This window comes from Dreissena polymorpha, chromosome 15 (assembly GCF_020536995.1).
Source record: "Dreissena polymorpha isolate Duluth1 chromosome 15, UMN_Dpol_1.0, whole genome shotgun sequence".
In the NCBI taxonomy this organism is placed as follows: Eukaryota; Metazoa; Mollusca; class Bivalvia; order Myida; family Dreissenidae; genus Dreissena; species Dreissena polymorpha.
In genome coordinates this window covers 50,239,064-50,265,610 of record NC_068369.1, presented here as the reverse complement: position 1 = coordinate 50,265,610, position 26,547 = coordinate 50,239,064, and the positions used below count along the sequence as shown (strand labels likewise).

Genomic DNA, 26,547 nt, shown 5'->3' with positions numbered 1-26,547 from the left:
GTTCTGGTCGGATGATTTTTCACAGAGTTATGGCCCTTTGAAATTTTAGATATAAAAATACTTGTCCCCCCAACTACTGTGCCCTCAAGACGTTTCCTGTTATCTGAATATATAGTGCAATATTGTGACAAAAAAAAATTTGGGGGAGCATCACCCGTCTCCGACGGTTTCTTGTTACCGTTTGCTAAGGTACTGCAATGAACGTTTGGTTTTCCGAGTCATATGAGAAGCCAGATATACGGATATTTGGTCAGATAGAAGGAAAAGCTTTTAAACACTCATGAGGTCACATTATTGCCCAATACTTGTCACTCTTTGTCTGAAGATTAGTTCTAATGTTTTCTCTGCAGAGGAACATATGATTCTGCTTAATTAAAAAACATCACTACCACGAGGCAGGGAAGTTTTTCTTATCTGGTCATAATAAAACTCACTAAATTTTTCATTTAAAAAATATGTTATGATATCTAAACTGAGTTTAATAGGATTGTGATTTGTTATGAAACATGGCCAGAGCTCCAGATAAGGTTTTGTGAAATTCTTAACGTTACTACCAGATTTTCAAAAATAATTCTTAACTCTGAAATTTTATTCTTAACGTTACTACTAAGTTTTGGATAATAATTCTTAACTTTTCTAAATGACCTAAAATAAATAATAATGGGTGTCATCGTATAAGATCTGTTCTATAATGTCTTTCTTAACATTCAACTTCGGCTCGCTTTGCGTACAATATGTTAAAAGAGCGGTTTTTTTGCACGCTTTGCAGTTTTTTTAGGACGTCATCTGGGCGCAGCCATTTTTTTGACAGATAGACTGTACACGCCGCTTTTATTGGAAAAAATGCGCTTCGTTTAACAAACCCGGTAAGCATTCTATATAAGTACCGAAAAGATCTTTAATACTCGAAAATAACTCAATAAAAATCGATACGAACCGATGTAAACATAATATTCGTAACTTGATTTTGTAATTCTTAATAGTTCGACCAGATTTTAAAATAAATACGTAAATGACTTGAAAATAATACTTAATTACGAAAATACGACCCTTATCTGGAGCTCTGATGGCTGTCGGTTGAAGGGCACTGTTTTATTGTGAAACCTGATGATTACTATCTGCTCTGAACAGTTTGGTTCCTGTGGGTTCAAGTTGAGTGCCTTAGTGTCTTTGGCCCTCTCGCTTATCTTCATGCAGAAATTTTGTCAGGGTCAATTTTTGACTTTAATATGACGGGTTCAAGATGCAACTTTATAGGTAGTAAGCTCGCAAATTGTTTGAAAACCTGTTCTTCAAACTTAACTGCCAAGGCCTTCCAACAAAGTAGCATGTGGTTGTTACTTTAGATAGAAATTTCTAGTTTTAATCTTTGAAATTCTTATCCACATGATTTTACAGACGTAAATAAAACAGGAATTTTACTACATTTTATATACATAAATATATCAGAATTTTATGTTGAATGATACTTTTGTTAACAACAAATCAACAGGAAATAGAAAGATATTGCCAATTATGTTATCACTTAAGCTGCAATAAATTTTCTTTTGTTTTTGAAGAAGGTACTTTCGAATTAATTGTTGTAAAAAATACAGATATATGGTCTTTTGTTTTTGGAGGTGGTACTTACAAATTAATTGTTTCAAAGAATACAGATAGATGATTCTTGTTAATACCATTGTAACAAAGTTAGCCTGGATGCTTTTTTTATTGGTTCCTTGAATTGAGATACTTATTCTTTGTATGCACGCACAAGCCAATTGTTTAACAAATCTTTGCCACTTAGGCCAGTATTGTTTTATGTCACATGACCAGTGACACAAGTACTTTGTTTACTAGGGTTAAAACCTTGCAAAAAAACTTCAGATTGATTTGTATTTGACTTTGTTACACTGGACATTACTTGTTGATAAACTTTGGACAATAGCTAGATTAGTGTGTTTTGTTTAGTTTGATAATTAATAAGACAAGATACCTTATTATTTGAGTTAAATCAAAGATTTAGACATCAAAAGCTTCAGTGGGCAACAAAATGGCAACCTTTTCGCAACCCACTATTGAAAAAGGATCTGACATGGTCCTAGACTTCTTGTGTTCGACCTGCGAAGAAAAGAAACAAGAGGAATCAGCTGATTATTATTGCGAATCCTGCGTGAAGTTTTTCTGCAGCAAATGTATTGACTTGCACAGCCAGTTGTTTACGCAACATTCCCCTCATGGAAGAGGAGATATGAAGAAATGGCCAGTTGCGAAGAAGATGGAAGATTTTCTTCTTAAATGTGATGTTCATAAAGAAGAAAACAATGAAATGTTTTGCGAAGACCATAGCCAGCTGTGCTGCAATAAATGTGCTATTCTGAATCACAGGTATTTTTTTATATCTCATTTGTCATAAAAACATTAAAGACAGAAAGTGTATGGTTTTAAACTGCTTTGAAATGAACTTTAATACTTATCCAAAAAATTAGTGTAAAGAATAGGAATGAAAATATGTTATTTGAAGAAACCGCCATTTCTTGCGCTATCAATAACCTAATATTATTTCATTGATGAACTTCTTTTTAAGTGGGTAATTTTAATAGTCTGATGCACTTAAAACCTAACTTTGGGTTAAGACTACATGTACACACATGAAACTATACCACGCTTGAGTCTAGTTTGAGGTAAATGATATAAGTTATCATTTTCCTGCATTTATTAAACAATTAATAAAGATAATCAATGAAGATTTGTGTTACTTAAAATTTCCAGATTTGCAAATGATCAAGTTGTAAAAATTAAATATTTTGCTTAATTTATGAAAAATTTGTTTTTATCAAAACAATATGATTTTTTTTACAGGACATGCAAAACGGTGATTCTTTTATCAGACTTGGTAAAAAATACCCGCACAGACCTGAAACAAGTATCAGTTACTATCCAAACTACTTTGGCAAAACTGAAGGAGCTTCAAGAAAACCAGGAGGATAGCATTCAGACTCTGCTAAGTTCATATGATGAGCAGTTACACAAAATACAGGAAAATCGTAAAAAAATAATTGCAGCCTTAAACAAGCTTGAACAAAAGGCAATGCAGGAATTGAAAGATACACTGACCAAACTGCAAGCCCCTCTTGATCGGGATATCGACAAATGTTCCACTCTTCAAGATGAATTAAAAAAACTTGGAGAAGCTATTCACAACATTGGTGATAAAAACAAGCAGGAACTATCTCTTATAGCCAGCATTAAATGCAAGGAAAAAATTCAGCGATTTGAAAAATATCAGAAAGAGAACTTTGTTGAAATAAAATCTTCAATATCTTTTCAGCCTCATAATAAAATTGTGGAGTATCTTTCCAAGTTGTCAGGTCTTGGGATGACATTGACAGAGATGCAAAATCAAGACAAAGTAATTAGGATGGACGGGAAGTCTGAGTATGATGTACGCACAAAAGGTGAACTCAAATGCACTATCAGAGACATATGTGTTCTTTCTAGTGGTCAGGTCCTAGTTACAGACCAGTACAATAATAACATCAAGCTGTTGAGCCAAACGTACCAGGTGGTGAGTCACTGTAGTGTATCTGATCCTCAGCTCAATGGGCCACTGGGCATTTGTCAGATCACTCCCAGTGAGTTTGGTATTGCTGTTAGTCCAAAGGACACACAAGGTGATGGTTTTCCTCCTTCAAAGATCCTTTTTATCAAAGTCAACAATAGCCAGTTGGTGAAAGACAGAATACTTAATTTCCAACATTACTGTCATAGTATTGTCTACCAAAAGGGAGACCTGTTTGTAACCTCTGGCACTGCTCTGTTCAAGTACAAACTGAGTGATACATGTACACTTGTCAGCAAACTGCACGAAGATAAATCAGATAAAAAGACAGGTAGGTATTATGTAGGATATAGTCTTTATACACAAGAAATGTATTATTAAGAGTCATTAAGCATATGTAGAAGTTATTTTTACAGGAGTAAGAGACTCAGAGATCGGGATATTTTTTTCTCTGATGGGATTACTGCCCCATACATGAAAACAACAATGGGGGCTTACAAAGTTAAATGGGCACTTTGCAATAATGAATGGGCACTTCTCAAGATTTATTTCGGGTAAAAAATTACAGACAATAGGAAAATTTGAGTGTCAGTAAAAATGCGACCCCATCAAATTTATTTCCAAGTTTGTCTCGCAACTATATTGTTTAGCATGTTAATTATATTAAACAAATCCGATATTATAGTAAATAAAAATAGTATTACCTTGGAATTTGATAACTAGTATAAATAATCCAATAAAACACTTGCATTATTTACGATATATGTGTTTAGGAATTTTGTAAACACGGGCGTACGCCATAGGCATAGTTAGGAACTAACTGTACAGAAAGTTTGTAAATCGGAACTTATCGGTAAATCTCGGAAAATCATTGATAAATGAATAATTTGTCATTTCAATTCTTTAAGGGCTGAGTAATTTCTGCAAATCTGAACTCAACTTGCGTAAAACACTTGCTCGATTATCCGTTCAACTCCACCTCGTTCACTGCAAAAGGTTCGAAGGTGGAACTATGCATGTGCTATTATTAAATTGGACGATTGCCATTGAGGAACAAACACACGATTGGTTCCGCATGTTGATTGCTAGACAAAGGAAGCCAATTTTGTCGGTGAGAAATTTGTCGCTTTATTGCTTCAGACAGTAAGCTGCCTACTTTGATGATATCAAACTGCCAATTCACACAGAGTGCAAATTTTTGAAAGACTTTAACTGACTTTATGTTTAAAATTCCAGTAAAAAAACACTTGCTAATATTAAACTTTGGATTAAATTATCAAAATAAAGCAAAAGCGAAGTTGAAAAATATTATCAAATTAATTTGCGTCAGTTCAAATAAGGCGTTTTGTGTTGTAAATCAAAGAGTTTTAGTGACAACAACAACTTTAGCAAACATTACCAGGACGACGCGGGGATCTTTCTACCTGGATTATTTTTCATAACCGATCTCATAAGTCGAGTAAGCAACAAATAATTTGTGTATGAGTACTTTTTCTTATACATGGATAAGATTAATGCAACGGGCATCGCATTGCGTAATGGTGCGCATCGAATTACGGAAATGATGCACAGTTTTTCGTTTAATGGGAAAAAAACGCACTGCGCACCTTTATCCCGATCTCCGGAGACTCAAACATTTTCAGTTTTACTCTTAAAACTGTTTATGCATAAAAATGTATATTGAGTGTCACTACACAACAGGGTTTATGAAAAGAAAGTGTATTACTGTGAAAATTACTTCTTCTGACCTGTTTTGTATACGCCAGTTTTTAAAAACGGGACGTATTATAGTTTCACCCTTGGCGGGCGGGCAGTGGGCGGCGTCCACAGCAGTGTCCACTCTCTAATTCAAATAGTTTTCATCCGATCTTCACCAAACTTGGTCAGAAGTTGTGTCTAGACAATATCTTGGTCAAGTTCGGATATGGGTCATGCCGGGTCAAAAACTAGGTCACGGGGTCACTTAGTGCATTTCAAGGATTATGCATGGTGTCCGCTCTCTAATCGAAGTAGTTTTCACCCGATCTTCACCAAATTTGGTCAGAAGTTGTGTCTAGATGATATGTAGGTTAAGTTTAAATATGGGTCATGCCGGGTCAAAAACTAGGTCACGAGGTTACTTAGTGCATTTCAAGCAGTTAGCATGGTGTCCGCTCTCTAATTGAAGTAGTTTTTACCTGATCTTCACAAAATTTGGTCAGAAGTTGTGTCTAGATGATATGTAGGCCAAGTTCGAATGTGGGTCATGTTGGGTCAAAAACGAGGTCACATAGTGCATTTCAAGCATTAAGCATGGTGTCCGCTCTCTAATTAAAGTAGTTTTCATCTGATCTTCTCCAAATTTAGTCAGATGTTACATCTAAATGATATCTAGGTCAAGTTCAAATATTGGTCATGCCGGGTCAATGACTAGGTCTCGAGGTCACTAAGTGCATTTCAAGCATTGAGCATGGTGTCCAAAACCTTCGAACGGGCGTATCTTGTGACAGTTTGGCACTCTTGTTATATTTTGTAATCAAATAAACATTCAAGTGTAATATGCTATATGAATGAAATTGTTTCAATATTTTGCATACAATAATTTGTTACCGACAACACACACAAATAGGAAATGAAAAAAATATTTGTATGTGGTTATAATTTTTACATCCTTCTTTGGTAACTGGTGAAAAAGAACGAGACATGAAAGTTTCATTATTGGTTGTTTTTGAACTAAAGTAAAAGTGACAAACATAACTGCAGGCATAATTTTGCAGACATACATTTATACTGTATGGTTTTGTAATTTACACCCATAATTATGTCAAAAGATTGTAATGATGTATTCTGTTTTGCAGTAGCACGTTGTGCAGTGAGCCCTACGGGTGACAAGTTGTATATCACTAACCCCAGGCAGCACAAGCTGCTCACTCTGGCCAAGGATGGATCAATCCTTGCCACCTTCATGGACCCTGCAGTAACATTTCTGAATGGTTTACATGTGACACCTGCAGGCCAGGTGCTTGTGTGTGGACGGGATTCAAAAAATATCATACAGGTGGATAGTAAGGGTAGTATGAAGCTGGCCACTCTTGCTACTCGGAGGGATGGAGTTAAGGGTCCATATTCAGTCTGCTACAACAGAATTACTGACTCCATTATTGTGGGACAGTTGGAGCGCAAAAAGATCCTGGTGTACAAAGTGAAATAGCTTATTATACCTGTATCTTATTTGTACTATAATAAGTGATATAAATTACAATAGCTGTAAATAATTGTTTTATGACAATGCAACAATATTTTTTAATATAGTACAACTTGTATATGTGCAGTATAAGGTGATGTAAGTAACAATAGCTGTTTATGTAATAGTGTATGTTAAATTGCAAGAATGATTTTGAAATATGGATACACATATTTTTATGCCCCCGAAGGAGGTCATATAGTGATCGGACTGTCCGTCCATCCGTCTGTCTGTCATAATTTTCGTTTAGGTTTCGAAAAATGCTCATTACTTCTATGTAGTTTCAGATAGCAACTTGATATTTGGCATGCATGTGTATCTCATGGAGCTGCACATTTTGAGTGGTGAAAGGTCAAGGTCATCCTTTAAGGTCAAAGGTCAAAAAAACAAATCCAAGGGAAGTGATAAGCTTTAAAGGGAGATAATTATCTGTACCTGCCAAATGATAAAAAAATCAATCAATCAAAGCTGCGCAGTAGGAGGCATTGTGTTATTGACAAACACATGTCTTGTTCTAAAATTAAAGTTATTTTTAGCTCGGCTGTTTTTGGAGAAAACCCGATGTATTGTCATAGCCAGCTCATCGTCCGCCGTCCGCGTTGTGCTGAAACCTTAACATTTTGTTAAGGTTTTGAACATTGGCTCTAAAATCAAAGTGCTTTAACCTACAACTTTGAAACTTCATATGTAGCTGCACTTTGATGAGTTCTACATGCCGAACCCATTTTTGGTTACTAGGTCAAAGTCACTGTGACCTCTAAAAAAAACAAAAAAACTCTGACAAGCTTTCATTTATTAGCTCGACTTTTCAAAGAAAAATGAGAGCTATACTACTCGCCCCGGCATCGCCATCGCTTTCTGTGTTGGTTAAGGTTTTTTAAAAAGTCAAATAACTTTTAACACCATCAAAGATAATTAACTCAAACTTGGAATTCTTCTTTATGGCAACAAGACAATTGTGTAGGTTGAGGTGCATGACTCTCGTCAGCATTATTTTTAGAGTTATGCCCCTTTTTATACTTGGAAAATTAATTTTTAAGTTTTATGTTAATTTTTATGTTGTTTATTTCTGAAGTATCAAAGCTATTGCTTTCATACTTGCAACACTTACTAACTATCATAAGGGGACTGTGCAGGCAAAGTAATGTAACTCTGACTGGCATTTTGACAGAATTATGGCCCCTGTTATACTTAGAAAATTGAAAATTTGGTAAAGTTTTGTGTATTGGTCCATTTTACTCCTAAAGTATCATAGCTATTGCTTTCAGACTTGGAACACTTGCTAACTATCATAAGAGAACTGTAAAGGACAAGTTCCATAACTCTGGTTGGCATTTTGACGGAATTATGGCCCTTTTTTGACTTAGTAACTTTGAATATTTTGTTAAATGTTGTGTTTAGATGCACTTTACTTTTAAAGTATCAAGGCTATTGCTTTCAAACTTCAAAAAATTTCTTACTATCATGAGGGTACTGTACCTGGCAAGTTGAATTTGACCTTTGACCTTTGAATGACATTGAATCTCAAGGTCAATTAATGAATTATGCTTAAATTGCCATAACTTCTTTATTTAGGATTAGATTTGATTCATTCTTTAACAAAACAACACTTACCTGACATACCACAATGGACTCCACCCAAACCATCCCCCACGCCCCACCCCAGATCCCCCCCCCCCCAATTTTGTTTTCCTTTTTTTCTTGTTTGCGAAATATCATCTAATAAATGACCACACTCCCACATTATTCCCCCTCTTCACCCCCCCACAATTTTTTTGTAAACATGGTAAAAAAAACACAAATATTTATTTTTATTATTTTATTTTTGAAAGACCGTCCAACCATCCCACCCAAGCTTTTGCTATCAAACTTGAAATATAATCTTATTAGTTTGTTTTATGTCTTTACAAATGTTCAAATGATTGTGGAAAATATACCTGAACTCAGAATCGTCTATAATGTACCACTTCTTTAAAACAAAAGTGATCAATATGTTTCAATTATGGTCCTCTTTCGGTTAGAATATGACTATATTACCTTGACTTTATTGAATATGAACAATTTCCCACTGATGGCTTACGTTATACTGTCAAGCACTCGAAAAGTCGAGCGTGCTGTCTTCTGACAGCTCTTATTCAAAACTGCACCCGCAGCCGAGCGTGGCACCCGTTATGCGGTGCTCTTGTACTTTTTTTATTTAATGTTGTTTGTTGCTAACTTGGTAAGTCTTAGAAGTCTGTCTTAAGTGTATAACAAATAATGTTTAACTTTGTTCTTTGAACACCATGCATTTTAAAAATCAATATAAGAGACATTGTTTTTTTTACTTAAACGACACTTTTTAGAATGTGATTTATTACATGTATAACCATAAATCTATTTATTTCTGTTTGCTATTTTAGTGGCTCGGATAGAATTTATTGTCCCCTACCGGTGAAACCGAAGGGGACTTATGGTTTGCGCTCCGTGTGTCAGTCAATCTGTCAGTCCGTCACACTTTTCTGGATCCTGCGATAACTTTAAAAGTTCTTCATATTTTTTCATGAAACTTGAAACATGGATAGATGGCAATATGGAGAACTCTGGTTGCTATGGCAACAAATATAAAAAAAAATAATTATTTTTTGTACTGACAATGGTGGAGTTTCACCGGTAGGGGACAATATTGCTTGGCAATCTCTTGTTATTTGGAAATTTTTTAAATAATAATAATATCTGCTATTCTATTATTAAAGGATAGTTTTCACATTTAATCATTTTTTTTATTAATTTGTATCATTTTATAATTTATATGATTGTTTTCAATCACTTGGCGCTTGCTATGCTTATGATAATTTTGTATGTAGCGTCTAGATGATACAAAGTAATGAATAAACAATTATGTCCCAGAGGGGGATAGGGTAATCAGGTTTATGTGAAATAATAATTCCAAAGATAACTCATTGAAAAGTCATTCCAGACTTTAAATTGTAATTTTGAAAGTATCTATAATATTGGGCTACAAAGATGGACAGGGATTTAAAGTAATTTCCTTTATTTGAATTTTTGTTGTATACGTAACACTATTTTAACCTATCCATTTCCAGAAACTCACATCAAATGTTAAGGTCATGAAAAGAAGTCCATGAGGAATTAGTCAGTCAAGCCAGGTTAAGGTCAAAGTCATACTTTAATGATAATAGCCTCTCTATTGTTGTGTCTGATTCAGCTAGTCATACTTTAATGATAATAGCCTCTCTATTGTTGTGTCTGATTCAGCTAGTCATACTTTAATGATAATAGCCTCTCTATTGTTGTCTGATTTAGCTTCCGAATACCATTTGAAGCATTTACATTAAGTTAAGACGAGTTAAGGTCAATGAAGTCAATGAGAGATGTGCACAAAGTCAAAGGTGTGTGCCCAGTCGTTCTCTCCTATGACCATGAAAGGATGTTTATGCAAAATTAATGTCATGGAAACAAATTCAGAAGTAAACAAATCACTGAAACTAAAGGTCCAGATCACAACATGAAGGTCAGAAATATTGCAGACGGGGAATAATCTTTTCGTGGACTCTTACATTTGTGGACTTATAATTTTTTTGGGGAAAAAAGGAATTTGGTATTGGTCATTTTCCGATGTGTTTGTGTACAATTCCTTGATTGGTCAATATGAAAGTAATTCATTAAGCAGGAGACAAGTGTGTAATCCTCATCCTGATTTGAAAAAAAATATGAGTGAAAGATTGTGTTTGTTTATTTTATTATTATGCCCCTCTTTGAAGAAGAAGGAGTATATTGTTTTGCTGTCTGTCGGTCGGTCTGTCTGTTGGTAGACCAGTTCGTTTCCGACCCATAAATCGTCAACGAATTGACCGATTGGCTTGATACTTTACATGCGCATTGGCTGTTGACAGTAGATGAACCCTATTGAAATTGGGGTCACTAGGTCAAAGGTCAAGGTCACTATCACACTAAGTGTGAAAATTGTTTCCGATCAATAACTCGTCAACAAATTGACTGATTGGCTTGATACTTCACATGTGCATTGGCCTTGGGCAGTAGATGACCTCTATTGAAATTGGGGCCACTAGGTCAAAGGTCAAGGTCACTATCACACTTGGTGTGAAAATCGTTTCCGATCAATAACTCGTCAACGAATTTACCGATTGGCTTGATACTTCACATGTTCATTGGCCTTGGACAGTAGATGACCCCTATTGAAATTGGGATCACTAGGTCAATGGTCAAGGTACAGTACAGCCAATGCGGAGTTAAGGCGCAACGAGGCGATGCCGAGTCGGCCGTTGAAGCCGTGTCAGTATGCGGCGGCATGTCACATTTCGCCGAATGCTTCGCATCTGTCCGTCGAGGCAAGCCGCTATCTGCGACATGACGCCGAATCAATGGGCATCATCAAATAAAAATCTTTGAAAAATGATTAGTTAGTCAATAAATTTTAAAAGATCAATTATCATAATATTAAAATCATAATTATTTAAATGTATCTATTACTGCATACTTACTATTTTTCCCGTCGCTACTCATTACCCGATAATCCTGTATATTCCAGTTTTAAAGCAAATTCTGGTTAATATTTAAGATAAAAATTCTCATGAATTTCAACAAATACAAACATTGGCCATTTTTCTAAAGTGTCAAATAAATTTTGGCATTTGTTTCTATTTAAAGTTTGATGAAATAACGTCCAATTTGGCCGTTGTTTTTTTTCCACTGAACACGCGTAAATCGCCTGACGAGATGTGATGTTCATTTTTTTATACAACACAAAATACTCCCACACTTTCCATGTGACGTTCTACATTTCTGTATGATTTTCGCGTGCTTTTTATTGAGACAAAGGATAAAGCACTGTTTATTTGACGCTAGAATTTAATTGTTTAATTGTCGCGTTAGCATTAAAATTTGGAAGCGTGTTTCGGATTACAAATTGAATAATGCTAATTTTAGAATCGAACAAAACATTTACAGTTGTGCGTAATTAATTAAACGATAATTTGTTTAGGCCCATTACGTGTCGAATATATTTGAGGATGTGATATTATATAAATAGTCTATAAAGCATCATATAAAAATCATATCCGCTTTTTAAAACGTTAAAATAATAACTATGAAAGAAGTGTAAATCTAGGTTTCTTCACTACACATGCCGCGAAAGTACGAGAAGGTTAATACAGACTCCGCGTCATTGCGCGGATTGATGCCGCGTGCCTTGCGATACGCCGCGTGAAACCACGACGGGGCTGCCGAGTACTAACGTTCTGGCCGTGGCGTGACCGCAGATTATGTTTGTTCCGCATTGGCTGTACTGTAACTATCACACTGAGTGTAAAAATCGTTTCCGATCAATTAATGTCAAAGAATTTACCGATTGGCTTGATACTTCCCATGTGCATTGGCCTTGGACAGTAGATGACCCCTATTGAAATTACGTATTTTGAGGTTTCTGTATTTACTGTTTTATAATGCTGTTCAAACCTGCTGCATTGCCAAAATAAAATAAAAATCAAATCCCAATATTGGCCTATTAACAAATTAATCAAGTTTACAGATGAATAATTCTTTTCTTTCTACCCATATTATAAAGTTACCCTCAAGTTGCTTTATTGATTGAACACATTCATTGAGTCGAGATACTTTTTCTTTTCGTCAAACCATTTGTTATACGGCTGTGGGCCAGTGTGGTTGAATGTTATGCAATCTGTCACATGACTGGTAACATACCGGTAGTTACTTTTGTTTTCTGCACCAAATTGTGTAAACGCTTACCGCTTATCGCTCGGTAACTTTCAAACCTTGGTAAGTTTGCGGTTATTCAGGTTTAGTAACCTTCAAAGTAACTCGATTGTATAAACATGATATACCGCAAAGTAACCTAACCGCGCATAGTGGAAGTTAACCATCGGTAACTTTAACCAAAACATTCCCACAATGCATTTTCTAATGACGTAAATTTCCCGAAACGTGTCGCGCTTTGATTTCGTTAACAAACAAAATAAACAGCGACATGTACCCGGTAGTTTTTTTTATCAAATTCATTTACAAATGAATTAACAATAAAATAAAATGTACATTTTAAGTATGAGTTCATCAAAATGACCAGGCACAAATTGATAATGATGTCGGGATTTGCATCATTTAGCGGAATCTCTGGTGCTTCCAAACTGCAAGAGAGTGCTTGCAAAGACGTCTATTTTTCTAGTTGTTTTAAGTGATGTTACATATACATTGTCGTCGTAACATGCTAGCCTATTCTAATTTGGCTTAAAGCCCGTTTTCACGACTGCGTTATAAAATAATATCTTTTGCCAAATAACGATTTTTACATATTCAAAGCACAAAGCTGAGTATTTCATTAACTTAAAATTACTTCAGAAAATCATTCTGTCTGTAGTCCAAGATTGCATATTGCAGTTGAGAAAAGTGCGAGTCTTTTTAACGATTTATTTTAAACGCGATTTATTTCACATGTTAATGTACTGTATAACGACATATTTGAATTGTCAATTTATCACATTTTCCTTATTTCGTTCAATGTGCATTGTTTATAATCCGTTTATATACTTTTGACATTTTTAGAATGTGCAACAAGCCATACAAATATCGCACAATTCATAAATAATCTGCAATATTTGCTTTCCGATTTAATTCACGTTAGGCATAGAGATGTGTGAACTAAAAGATGGTACACGGGTATAATGCACGCATTTATCTGTTGTGTAATGGGATGTTTTCCATTCTTTGTTTATTCATATATGAAATTATTTTCTTGTACAATAAGGGAATTTACCATAGACAAATAAAACATTGTTCAAGTTTAAACATATCTTTGTATGCAGAAATCTGCAAATGTAATTGAGTTTACCAACGGCTATTTTTTTATAATCTGTTCCGGTTCATTTGTGTCTTGTTCTGAGAAAATTGGGCTTAATGCATGTGCGTAAAGTGTCGTCCCAGATTAGCCTGTGCAGTCCACACAGGCTAATCAGGGACGACACTTTCCGCTGTTATGGTATTTTTAGTTTCAATGAAGTCCCTCCTTACCGAAAATCAAATCGAGTAACACACTTCAACAGTTTGTTGTCGCTTAGAAACAATTAAAGAGTGTGTTGCTGATAAGAAACAAACTGTTGACGTGTCTTGCTGGACAGTTTGCAATAGGTGATGGAATGTTACAATATATTCTCAGTTCGTGTTTATACACCTACACAACTGCGTCACAGTAAGTCATATCTAAACATGATGTCGAACAAGCGCAAACGCGCACATTTGTCAAAACATCGCAGTCTTAACACTGCTGATCATGTTTTCACAATAACCAAAATTAAATACAGTATTGACCAGATTTTCCGGTAAATCAGAACACAGTACATTATCTGTTTCAATTCTAAACTACCTGAAAGAGTCTAACGTCAAAGATACAGCATTCTCCTCGCTACAAAGTTTTCCTTTGACAGTGTTTATACACCCACGCTAATTTTCGCACGCTTTTACCAGGACAATGCATGAGAAATAGATGTTGCTAGCAAGCGTTGGGTAAGCAATAAAATGAAAATGGGAAAAATCATTACACGCACCGTATGGCGTGACATTGTACATTGCTGCATAGTTTTCGCTAGCTTTTTTGTTGGGGGCAAAGGAAATACATGTGGACGTTTTATTTAAAACTAGAAAGTGTGTTTTGGTTTACAAAAATCGTATTCTCATTTGGGAATTCAACAAAACATTTATATTATATTTATAATTGATTCAATATTTAATTCCAATATTAACTTTTTTAAATGCTTTATGTGTCAAAACGATGTTTTGATTATGCATGAAAAGCACAATTTCCAGGAGGATTACACCCAGTTAGTGATAACATAGAAAATATAACTGACTCCGTATAATTGAATACTCCGGATAATTGAATTTTCGGACGTGACAAATGGGCTATTCAATTAAGCGAAATCTACTGTATTTGTTTCTGTGTTTGTTTATTTAACTCCTGTGTTAAGGTTGACAGTTCACTGAAAGGTCACAATGACCTTTGTTTATGCTGTGCTTGCTTACAAATTAATAGGATAAAACTGGAACTCACATGGTGGTCAATTTTGATCTCTCCCTTTGCATGCTGTACTCATATAGTGATGGCGTAGCGTGTGTTATTCGCTTTGACAACACAGCATAGTGTCGGTCCAGTGTTGACATAAAGAGACCAGTTTTAATCCAGTTTTGACATTAAGCGAGAGATCTGTGTCAAATGGACAACATGTCAGGATAATGAAATGGAAATATGTAAGTAGCTACTGATTGGATTGATTGGCACATAACAGGCAGGGCTTACTCTGCCATTCGCCATATTGGCCAATCGCTACAAATTGACCTATTTGGTTAAAGAAAATTATATTTGGCCACAACTGTTTTTTCATTAAAACTAATAAAATAGCAAAAAGTAGAAGAATTTTGCCATAGCAAGGCGACTTTAGTTAAATACATTTTTGAGCCAGGGGAAGCATTCAGGAACCAACAAATCTAGTATATTGACTAGTTGATACAGATGAATTAGGTGAGCAGTATTGGGCCATCATGGTCCTTTAATTGTCTTTTGTGTGATCAAAGTGATTCAGTGAATGGCACAATTTTAAGATTAATTTTGCTCACACTTTGTGTCTGCCTAGCGACCAGGAGGTCATGGGTTCCATCCCCACTGAGGGAGCGATATATTTTGATCCCCCTTATAGACACCAAGTACTGGTTCTAGTTCCAGGAAGCAGACTCGAGAGCGTTTCAATGACTGGTACAGTTACAGTTGTGAAAAAAGCTGACTAATAAAACAGAGTTTAAATATTGGAAACAATTTTAGTAAACAATCGAAGCTTTGCAGAGAATTTGCAGAAGGCCTTATAGATTGTTGAAATGTTTAAGGATGTTCATTGAAAATATGGAGTTGTTGAACAAAAATGGAAATGCATTTTTTAAGGGTAAATCATTGAACCATTGATGATATATTTAGTGAAGTCCCTTTTGCGGTGTTGAGTTAATTTGCTACGACAAAAGGGGTGTGAATATTAACTTTTGAAGATAATTTTCCAAGTAATTAACAGTCTTCTCAGGTTTTATGCTGTTTGCTGCTTGTCAGTATATTTAAGGGTTGGAAATAAAGGCTATTAAACTTTAATCTTCTGTTAAAGGCTTTAAATATGATACTCTTTTCTAAGGGACAACAACTGTGTCAAACTGTGTATTTGAGTGGAAAATGGTTATGCAGCTAACTTTGTTTGATTGTTTACATCAAATATTTGTTAGATTGTTTACATCAAATATTTGTTTGATTGTTCACAGCAAATGTTTGTTTGATTGTTCACATAAAAAATTTGTTTGATTGTTCACAGCAAATATTTGTTTGATTGTTTACATCAAATATATGTTTGATTGTTCACAGCAAATATTTGTTTGATTGTTCACAGCAAATGTGCATGGAGCAGAATGCCTTGCTGGATGTGGACAGCAACCCTCTTTTTACACCAATAGAGATCAGCATGGAGGGAGCTCCACTGAAGGACTGTGTACTCTCAATCAGGTATACACAAATCTCGCTATGGGGAAATGGTGCTTAATGCAAGTGCCTAAAGTGTAGTCTCAGATAAGCCTGTGCCGTCAGCACAGGCTTATCAGGGACAACACTTTCTGCTTTTATGGTATTTTATATTCAAAGGAAGTCTCTTGAACTGAGGTTACGGGATTTGCAATGATATTCAGTGTAAGCAATATTTGATGCAAATTCAAATTGTTGTTAACCTAGGGGGATACTTTTTTTACAAACAGCTTTTGTTTGATAATTTTAAGACTATGCAATTAATTGTTTGATGTGATACAGTTGAAAATAATTGTGTAAATCTATCTGTATCTATCTGATATTTTATCAATTTCCAAACATATTACATTACACGTTAACGAAATGCAGGTATATTTTTAACTGTACTACTTACTTTGTAGTGGTTACAGTGGCACAGAGAGGGACATTCTTATCAGCATAGCAGAGGTTCTGGGAGCTACGTAAGTACTGCAGGGTCAGGGATATGCCAGTGTGTTTTTTCCAACATTTTGGGAATAGGGCCGGGTCCCTTTTCCCAGCATTTTAACTTAAATTGGGAAATTAGTGTTGTTGCTGTTTTGCTAAAAAAATGCTTCAAAATTGAGAATACAAGTTTTTTCAGTATTATTTTTAACCAGGTTTTCCGAAGGAAAAAACTGGTTATTAGATTGGCGAATGCGGGCGGGCTGGCGGGCTGGCTGGCTGGCTGGCGGGCTGGCGGGCAGGCGGAATAAGCTTGTCCGGGCCATTACTATGTCGTTCATTGTCAGATTTTAAAATCATTTGGCACATTTGTTCACCATCATTGGACGGTGTGTCGCGCGAAATAATTACGTCGATATCTCCAAGGTCAAGGTCACACTTTGAGTTGAAAGGTCAAAAATGGCCATAAATGAGCTTGTCCGAGCCATAACTATGTCGTTCATCGTCAGATTTTAAAATCATTTGGCACATTTGTTCACCATCATTGGACGGTGTGTCGCGCGAAATAATTACGTCGATATCTCCAAGGTCAAGGTCACACTTTGAGTTCAAAGGTCAAAAATGGCCATAAATGAGCTTGTCCTGGCCATAACTATGTCATTCATTGTGAGATTTTAAAATCATTTGGCACATTTGTTCACCATCATGGGACGGTGTGTCCCACGAAAGAATCACGTCAATATCTCCAATGTCAAGGTCGCCACGACTAAAAATAGATTAAAAAAAAAAAACTTACAAAGGGGGTTAATTTTTTTTGGTCATTTCAAAAGTTCAGTTTGAGTTTTCTCCCTTTATCAGATTTTTTTTTCACAATGAAAACCTGGTTTTGTGACAATTTTGTCCCTTGTTACTAAGCTTAAACTTATATGACTGGATGGGAGGTGAAGAAAATGTTGAAATAAAAAAATAAATACATTTTTTGGGAAACCTTGAATTGGGAATTTTTACGTCCCATTTGGGAAAAATATATACTTTTTTCCATTGCAAATAGGGCCGATTAGAACACCCAACTTTTGAGGATTTCACTTTTGCTTGCCCAGCAGGTAATTAACTTTAATAATCTGCTTGCCCTCAGAGAAAAAAAATAATCTGCTTGCCCTCAGAGAAAAAAGGTTGGTCCACATATTAAAGCTTATTTATTAGCTCGAATTTAGCTTTATTGTTTTTGGAGAAAATCCAAGGTATTGTCATAGCCAGCTCATTGTGTCTGTCGTCGTGTCCGCGTCGTGCTAAAACTTTAACATTTTGTCAAGGTTTTAAACATTGGCTCTAAAATCAAAGTGCTTCAACCTACAACTGTGAAACTTCATATGTAGCTGCACCTTGATGAGTTCTACATGTACATGCCACACCCATTTTTGGGTCAATAGGTCAAAGGTCAAGGTCACTGTGACCTCTAAAAAAACAAAAAACTGACAAGCTTTCATCTATTCAAAACTGCACCCGCAGCCGAGCGTGGCACCCGTTATGCGGTGCTCTTGTATTTAATTAAATGTGTTGCACGATTTATTTGAAGAATAATTACATGTGTATGTATAAAAAAAAGCAGTTTACATAAAAATAATTCAGGAATGTTTTAATACCCTGATGATCAGAATTAATACATTAAATCGCCTGATTGCTGCAAAAAGGTATCATATGCCTTCTAATTTCAATGTCACATGGTACATATTTGCACCAATGGGACAAAATCTTTAAATATCACATTTTGATAATTTCGTGAATAAAAATAACTACCTGCATATGACTGCTTTTGCATGCCTCAAATGATTATCATATTTCATGGTTTTCTACTTGTTTTGTACCTGAAATTGGAGCTTTGAAAAACTCTCAGCCACTGTTATCCTTTATTATTCACCCAGTATTGTTTATATGAAGTTTTCAAAGTTTGCTTGTGGAATTCTTTTTCTTATGTCTCTTTATTGAATGGGTTTTGTTTATTTTTAGGTACTTTTGGGCTTTCTGAATATTGGAAATCATCTGCCCTTGAATCAATACACACTGTCCGCCGTTTTGAACGCTTTGCCATTGCCATACAGAGAGCAGTTTTATTGACTGCAAATATAAAAACATTACTTAGAATTATCACATAAATGATCTTTTATGAGGAGTTGTTATGCAGGTAACGTATGTAGCTTATTTTATAGAATCTTTTTTCAAAACATTTGATTTATTTTCCCAACATTCCTGGCAATGACTATTTCTATTTCAGATGCCAGGATTATTTTGTGCGCACTGCAAAGAACAACCTGTTACCCAGTACCCACCTTGTGGTCAATGCGGCTGAAGGCTCAAAATACGAGGCTGCGAAGAAATGGGGAATACCAGCCCTCTCGAAACTGTGAGTAGACAGCGATATGAATATTGGGCTTAATGCCTGTGCTTTAAGTGTCAGCCCAGATTAGCCTGTGCAGTTGGCACAGGCTTATCAGGGATGACACTTCCGCCTTTATGGAATTTTTATGTCCCCCACCACTATAGTGAGGGACATATTGTTTTTGCCGTGTCTGTTGCTTTGTTGCTTTGTTTGTTCCAACTTTAACATTTTGCCATAACTTTTGCAATATCGATGTTTGGCATGCATGTGTTTCTCATGGAGCTGCACATTTTGAGTGGTGAAAGGTCAAGATCAAGGTCATCCCTCAAGGTTAAAGGTCAAATATATGGGTCAAATTCACTCATTTAATGTACACTTTTGCAATATTGAACATAGCAACTTGATATTTGGCATCCATGCTTATTTCATGGAGCTGCACATTTTCAGTGGTGAAAGGTCAAGATCAAGATAATCCTTCAAGGTCAAAGGTCAAATATATGGGGACATAGTGTTTCACAAACACATCGCTTGTTTATTTTAAGAAAGTCTGTTCTTAACAAAAATCCATTTAAGGTAGAAACGTCGTCCCTGATTAGCCTGTGCAGACTGCACTTGCATTAAGTCTGGTTTTCCCAGAACAAGGCTCATATGACCAGTCTCTCAAAAGCATATAATGTACGTGTTTGTGGAAAATTGTGCAGATTTTTATTGATAATTAATGTCATAATTTCTATAATTGGTTTTCCAGTTATGCTAATAAAAGTGTATCTCAAAATTAATGACCCACAATTAAGTTTTCTATTGTAATTTTTTTTTAAATTAACATGGTAAAATCACCAATGAGCAGATTTTAAATCAATTTCAAAATGTAATGTTACAAAATAGGTTGCATTGTGAGTACATGACATAATGATTGGTCATGTTACAATTAGAAATGAAAATTTTGTTTCCAAATTATTGATTATTGGCTTTTAAATCTTTCTGATGCACATATTTAAAAACCAGCCACTCATTTTAATGCTCTCAAAACGTAATTCTAGTGTGTAGTAAACCCCAAACCCCAAAAGCTGTTTATTAAATAATATATAACTGAATCATCAATTATTTCTTAAAAATTTCTTTCCAGTTGGATTTTGTCCTGTGCTCGACAGGGTAAGAAAGTTCCAGAAGACAAGTACTTGATTGAAATCGTCTCCAATGACAACCTGATGTCTCAGGTACCCACGGTGGACAACCAAAATGGCTCAGTCTTGGAAAATAGATCTGCTAGGGTTTCTGTAAGGGAAGCCAACCCATCTGAGATCGGCCAACAAAACAAAGTAGACTCAAAAGAAGCTGATGAAGCCCATGTGAACAAAATTAAGGGGAAAATGACTGATGCAAGATCAAATTCTGGTGGAAATAACAAAGTTGCGGAGAATAAAGGAGAGAAAAATATTGGTGCTAAACTTCAGCAGGTAAATAATGAGAAGGTTTCAGCTGTAGGTGATCGCGGATTTTCTCAGACAGACGGGGATTTCATGGAGAACAATGACTCAGATGCAATACTTCTGCAACTTGAATCTCAGGAAAATTATCAGCCAGTCATTCCAGCTGTTGAAACTGAATTGAAAACTGCCACAAAGGACCGGGAAGTAAAACCGGCCTCGACTTCTGTCGCAAATAACAGGGATATTAAGGTCAAGGGTGTGCCTAGGAATACTGACATTGCTGAAGCACCAGTGGTGAACACAAAAGATGGTAAAGCTTTGAATAAGAATCTTCTTCCTGCAACCAAACATGTTGCACCTGCAGAAACTCCCCCTTTTGAGAGATGTAAGTAAGCTGCACTCTGGGAAAACAGGGCTTAGTGGATGCATGTTAAATTTTTATGCTCCCAGATCGAATGATCAATGGATATATTGTTTATGGCCCGTCTGTCTGTCTGTGATGGTATTTGTGTGTCTGTTCCAAAACTTTTAACCTTGCTCATAAAATGAAAACTCTTGGGTGTATGTTCTTTAAACTTCACATGTGCATGCATCTCATTGAGATCTACAATCAAACATGGTTTGAGGTCTCTAGGTCAAAGGTCAAGGTCACCGTGACCTTTACATTCAAAATATTACCTTGTTTCTAAAATAGCTGCCATGCGGCATTAAAGCACAGTATGGGGCATTGTGTTTCACAAACAGAGCTCTTGTTTGGAATTTAAGATTTATATGTAGTCTCTTTCTTAATGAAAATCCACTCTAGGCGCACAGTGTTAGATTAGCTAATCTGTGACAAAACCTTATGGATATGCATCAAGCTCTGTTTTCCAAAGTGCGGCGGAGGTGTATTCTACTGCTGTTTGTTATTTAAGGAACTTTGGGGAAAGGGAGAAATTGTGATCTGAATTTTTCGTTGCAAAGTTTCAATTAAAGACCATGCTTTTGTTGCTGACAGTAAACTTGTTGAAAGTCAGGTCCATAAATCCTTATTAACCAGGTTTTCCGAAGGAAAAAACTGGTTATTAGATTGGCGAATGCGGGCGGGCTGGCTGGCTGGCTGGCGGGCTGGCGGGCTGGCGGAATAAGCTTGTCCGGGCCATAACTATGTCGTTCATTGTCAGATTTTAAAATCATTTGGCACATTTGTTCACCATCATTGGACGGTGTGTCGCGCGAAATAATTACGTCGATATCTCCAAGGTCAAGGTCACACTTTGAGTTCAAAGGTCAAAAATGGCCATAAATGAGCTTGTCCGAGCCATAACTATGTCGTTCATCGTCAGATTTTAAAATCATTTGGCACATTTGTTCACCATCATTGGACGGTGTGTCGCGCGAAATAATTACGTCGATATCTCCAAGGTCAAGGTCACACTTTGAGTTCAAAGGTCAAAAATGGCCATAAATGAGCTTGTCCTGGCCATAACTATGTCATTCATTGTGAGATTTTAAAATCATTTGGCACATTTGTTCACCATCATGGGACGGTGTGTCCCACGAAAGAATCACGTCAATATCTCCAATGTCAAGGTCGCCACAACTAAAAATAGATTTAAAAAAAAAAAAAAAAACTTACAAAGGGGGTTAATTTTTTTTGGTCATTTCAAAAGTTCAGTTTGAGTTTTCTCCCTTTATCAGATTTTTTTTTCACAATGAAAACCTGGTTTTGTGACAATTTTGTCCCTTGTTTATTTATATGAAAGTGTTATTTAAAAAAATTACAATAAAATAAACATTTTCAAAAAAAAATACAAAAAAATTAAAATTCTCAATCTATTATCTGAGGTTTTGTAGGATATAAGTAACCTTCGGTTATTTTGGCTACTGGTGTTGTTAGCATTTAATATGCGAACGTGTTATTGTTTCGTTTAAAGTGAAAAGGAGATGGGACAAGAACCCCCCTCTTACCGGTACCCCTGTCCTAACTAAGCAGTGTAAGTATGCTAAACCAGCGTTTGTTAACTGTTGAATTTGGAGCCAAAATTCTTCTCCATCCCCCAAATGACAGCTGAAAATTCCCAAATAATGGGTTCCATAACAATTTTATGCCCCTGAAGTAGGGCATATAGTGATCGCACTATCTGTCTGTCCGTCTGTCTGTCCAGCCGTCTGTCCGTCACACTTTTGCGCTTAGGTTTCGAAAAATGTTCATAACTTCTATGTAGCTTCAGATGTAACCTTCATATGTGGTATGCATGTGTATATGGACAAGGCCTTTCCATAGGCACACAAATTTTGACCCCCTTGAACTAAGAGTCCACGTTTAGGTTTCAAAATCTGCGTTTAGGTTTCGAAAAAGCGTTTTTGGGGGCATATGTCTTCCGATGAAGACAGCTCTTGTTTTAATATAAATTAAATTCAGTTCAGTATCCAGATCTATATATAATATGAACCAAAAAATCAAATACTGGAAACAATTTTGAAACACTTGCCCAAAATTGAGATAAAACACCACGATCTCTTAATTTTATTTTATTGCAGCTGCTAAAGACAAGCTGAAGGAGATGCCGGCCAGGAAGCACAACTGGAGATATGACGACTGGGTGGCAAAGAATGACTGGACAGCAAAGAACGGCAGTAGTCAGAAAGAGAACGTGGGGCTGGCCACCTCAACGCCGGTGCAATCGAGGGTGAAGGTAAGACCAAGTTAGCCCGTTCTGGGAATAATGGGCAAAACCCATTTGCATAAAGTTTACGGACAGAGTAGTCTGCGCAGTTTTCATAGGCTAATCAGGGACGACACTTTCCGCTTTTTATGCCCCCGAAGAAGGGCATATAGTGATCGCACTGTCCGTCTGTCTTTCCGTCAAACTTTTGCGTTTGGGTTTCAAAAAATGCTCATTACTTCTATGTCGCTTCGGATGTAACCTTCATATTTGGTCTGCATGTGTATATGGACAAGGCCTTTCCATACGCACACATATTTTGACCCCTGTGACCTTGACCTTGAACTTAGGGTCAGCGTTTAGGTTTCGAAATATGCTTATAACTTCAATCAAAGCGTTTTTGGGGGGCATATGTCATTCTAAGGTGACAGCTCTTGTTTCTCTCATTTTAAAGCGGTCTCTTCTGAACAAAAATCCAGTCTAAGGCGGAAATCATTGTCCTACACTAGGCTGTGCAGACTGCACAAGTAAATCTAAGGTGGTATTCCAGAAGCATCTTAAGTTAAATTTTATTTTAATCCTTAAATTGGGAATTTTTCTTAAGTGTTTTATTTCATACTGCAATAGTTAGGCATCGAAAATTACATCAAAATAACATCATTATGTCAATGTTATTTGAGGAATACCAAAAAAACATGCATGGTTTTATTGAGTAAAGAAATATAAAACATTGTAATTTTTAACTTAAGTGAAAATATTTAAGAAATGACTTAAGATGTTTCTGGAATACCACTCCTGGGCCGACACTTTTCTGCACATGCATTAAGCCCAGTTTTCCCAGATTGGGGCTCAAGTAGTTTTTGGGGTTTTCAATCCTCACTAAACCCTCTCACCATCCAGCCCCACCACTAGCAAGGGCTCAAGTAGTTCCTGGGGTTTTCAACCCTCACTAAACCCTCTCACCATCTAGCCCCACCACTAGCAATATGTTACAAATAAATATGTGGTTGTGTTATTTGTATTTGTGAGATTAACAAAATGTTTGAATCCAATAAAAAAATTGACAAGATGACATTTTAAAAAAGGAAAAAATTGAAATGAAATTATATAGGAACAATTTTCAAATAAATGCATAACAAACATTTAAGAAATGTGATACAATATGTCCTTCAAGTACATGCACATGAACTACTCTGTATTTAAAATGCATGAATGTGATACTTACAAGGTAATAACATAATTTTGCTCAAAAACTAAACAAACCAACAACATATTTAAGACTTAGGCCATCCTTAAAAAATATGTTTGTTTGGCATAACCTGACCCAGGTAAATTTGGGTGGGTAACTAGGTAGGGATTTTATTTTTTTTTTGTATTTTTTTTTCTGACATTGAACTCCGACATATACCAAACTGGAAGGTAATTATCAAATAAAGCTCTAAGTCTTCTGCCTCATGAAAGGAAATTGGTAAAGATTTTTTTCTGCACCGTCTGTATCACCGCATGTGTATTTGTAAGTCTATTTTTTCTATAAAAACGTCGAAAATATAATATAATCGACGAAAAAATTGTACGAAGTTTGCACATGAAATAAAATGTGCATATCGTTTGAAAGAAAATGAAAACAAGTAACTTAGCAAATACGTAACTAATATATTATTTGGTTGACATATTACTTTACAATAGCATAGTTTGTGAGTAAAAAACAAAGTAATTATAACATTTTAATTTCAATCAAGAACAGAAAGGTGTAACATCTTCGACATGTAACTAATTATTTAATTATCATCCTTTAATTCAGATCGATAGTTGGTAGAAAGTTGTAAAGTGATCAGCTTAAGAATAATTTATTGAGTGTTACACTTCTTTTCATTTGCTTATTTTTATACGACTTGCCATTAGCCGTTATATTGTAGGCAGATGACAATATCAACTGTGTATTCCGTTATCTGCACATGAATGACCCAATATTACCCGATAGCGAACTCAATGTTGATTGGCCAGCTACCATATGCACTATAAAACGTTCATGGAAACAAACAGAAAATTAGTTAAAAAAACAAAACAATCTGGATTAAAATGGCGGATGTTTTCAGTGAAATTTAACGAGATTTAAGCATATTCGCAAATTATATTTTTCTTGAGCCAAATTCGCTATATTTTTGCAAATGGCGAACGACAGCGCGAGCCTTGTAATAGTGAGCATTTATTCCAATAATAACACGTTCGCAATGCTCGCGCTGTCGTTCGCCATTTGCGAAAATATTGAGAATTTTGCTCAAGAAAAATTTAAATTGCGACAATCTAGTAAAATTTCGTTTAAAACATCCACCATTTTAATCCGGACTGGTTTTCTATATTTTTCTCTTTGTTTCAAAGAAAGTGTTCACAATTCGAACATTTAACGAAACCCGGTCTGTACCCGATTAGACATCGCTTGACCTTATTGTTATTGAAGTGCACATGGTAGCTGGCCAATCAACATTGAGCTCGCTTACACATGACATGACGTTGTCGAATGAAACGTGAGAACGGGTGGAGCTATCGGATAATACTGGGTCATTCATGCGCAGATGTTGTATAATTTGAATACACATTTCATATCGCCGTCTGCCTTCAAAATAGTGGCCGGTCGCAAAGTCGTATAAAGAGATAAGCCAATGAAACAAAAACGAGACAATGCCCGACAATACATATTTCTAAGCTGACAACTTTTTATCTTTCTACCGAATATTTTCTGATCTGAATTAAAGAGTGATAATTGAATGATTAGTTATATGGCGATAATATTACACATCTCTGCCGATTGCCGAATTGAATTGAATGGTGATAATTAATTAATTTGTTTTTTACTCCCAAACTATCCTGAATGACAGCAACGTATTTAATTAAAGGGATACGAGAAAAACAGGAGCGGTTTAATTGTATTTAAAGTCTAATTAATCGCATATGCATATGTCAAATAAATAGGCGACTCAAACAAATACAGGAACGCGTTTTGTTCATTGCTATTCTAGATATCCTTGAAAGAGCATTTAATTAAATGACGCAAATAACCGGAAAGGATAAAAAGCGGAAAGGAAAAATTTATCGAAAAGAATTTTCGGCCAGCAAAAAAAATATTTTTTTTTGGAAAGTAACAAAAAAAAATTCAATCGGGCCGATTTTAGTGGGTCGGTTGGGCTATGCAAAACAAAAGAATTTTTAAGGATGGCCTTATTGTACATTTGTCTAGGAAAGTCAGAGTGACACTGAAGTATTTTCTTCACATTTCAGTATACTATACAGTATTTTCATGTCAGTAAGAAATAAATATTTTGAACCAAAT

At 35.7% G+C, this 26,547-nt stretch overlaps 1 protein-coding gene across 1 annotated transcript; it reads left to right on the top strand.

Annotated features, from left to right (window-relative positions):
- Positions 1-3,340: 3,340 nt before the first annotated feature.
- Positions 3,341-7,343, top strand: LOC127859530 (uncharacterized). The gene is made up of 2 exons (XM_052397041.1): positions 3,341-3,872; positions 6,379-7,343. The coding sequence occupies exons 1-2, from the start codon at positions 3,359-3,361 to the stop codon at positions 6,729-6,731; spliced, it is 867 nt and encodes a 288-aa protein (XP_052253001.1). The 5' UTR covers positions 3,341-3,358; the 3' UTR covers positions 6,732-7,343.
- The last annotated feature ends 19,204 nt before the right edge of the window (positions 7,344-26,547 follow it).

What these genes read in the sequence shown, in the direction of transcription:
- LOC127859530 (XM_052397041.1), top strand. Translation starts at nt 3,359, where the DNA reads ATGACATTGACAGAGATGCAAAATCAAGACAAAGTAATTAGGATGGAC. An exon ending in TAAATCAGATAAAAAGACAG is followed by an intron (nt 3,873 to 6,378) that starts GTAGGTATTATG and finishes TCTGTTTTGCAG; the next exon opens with TAGCACGTTGTGCAGTGAGC.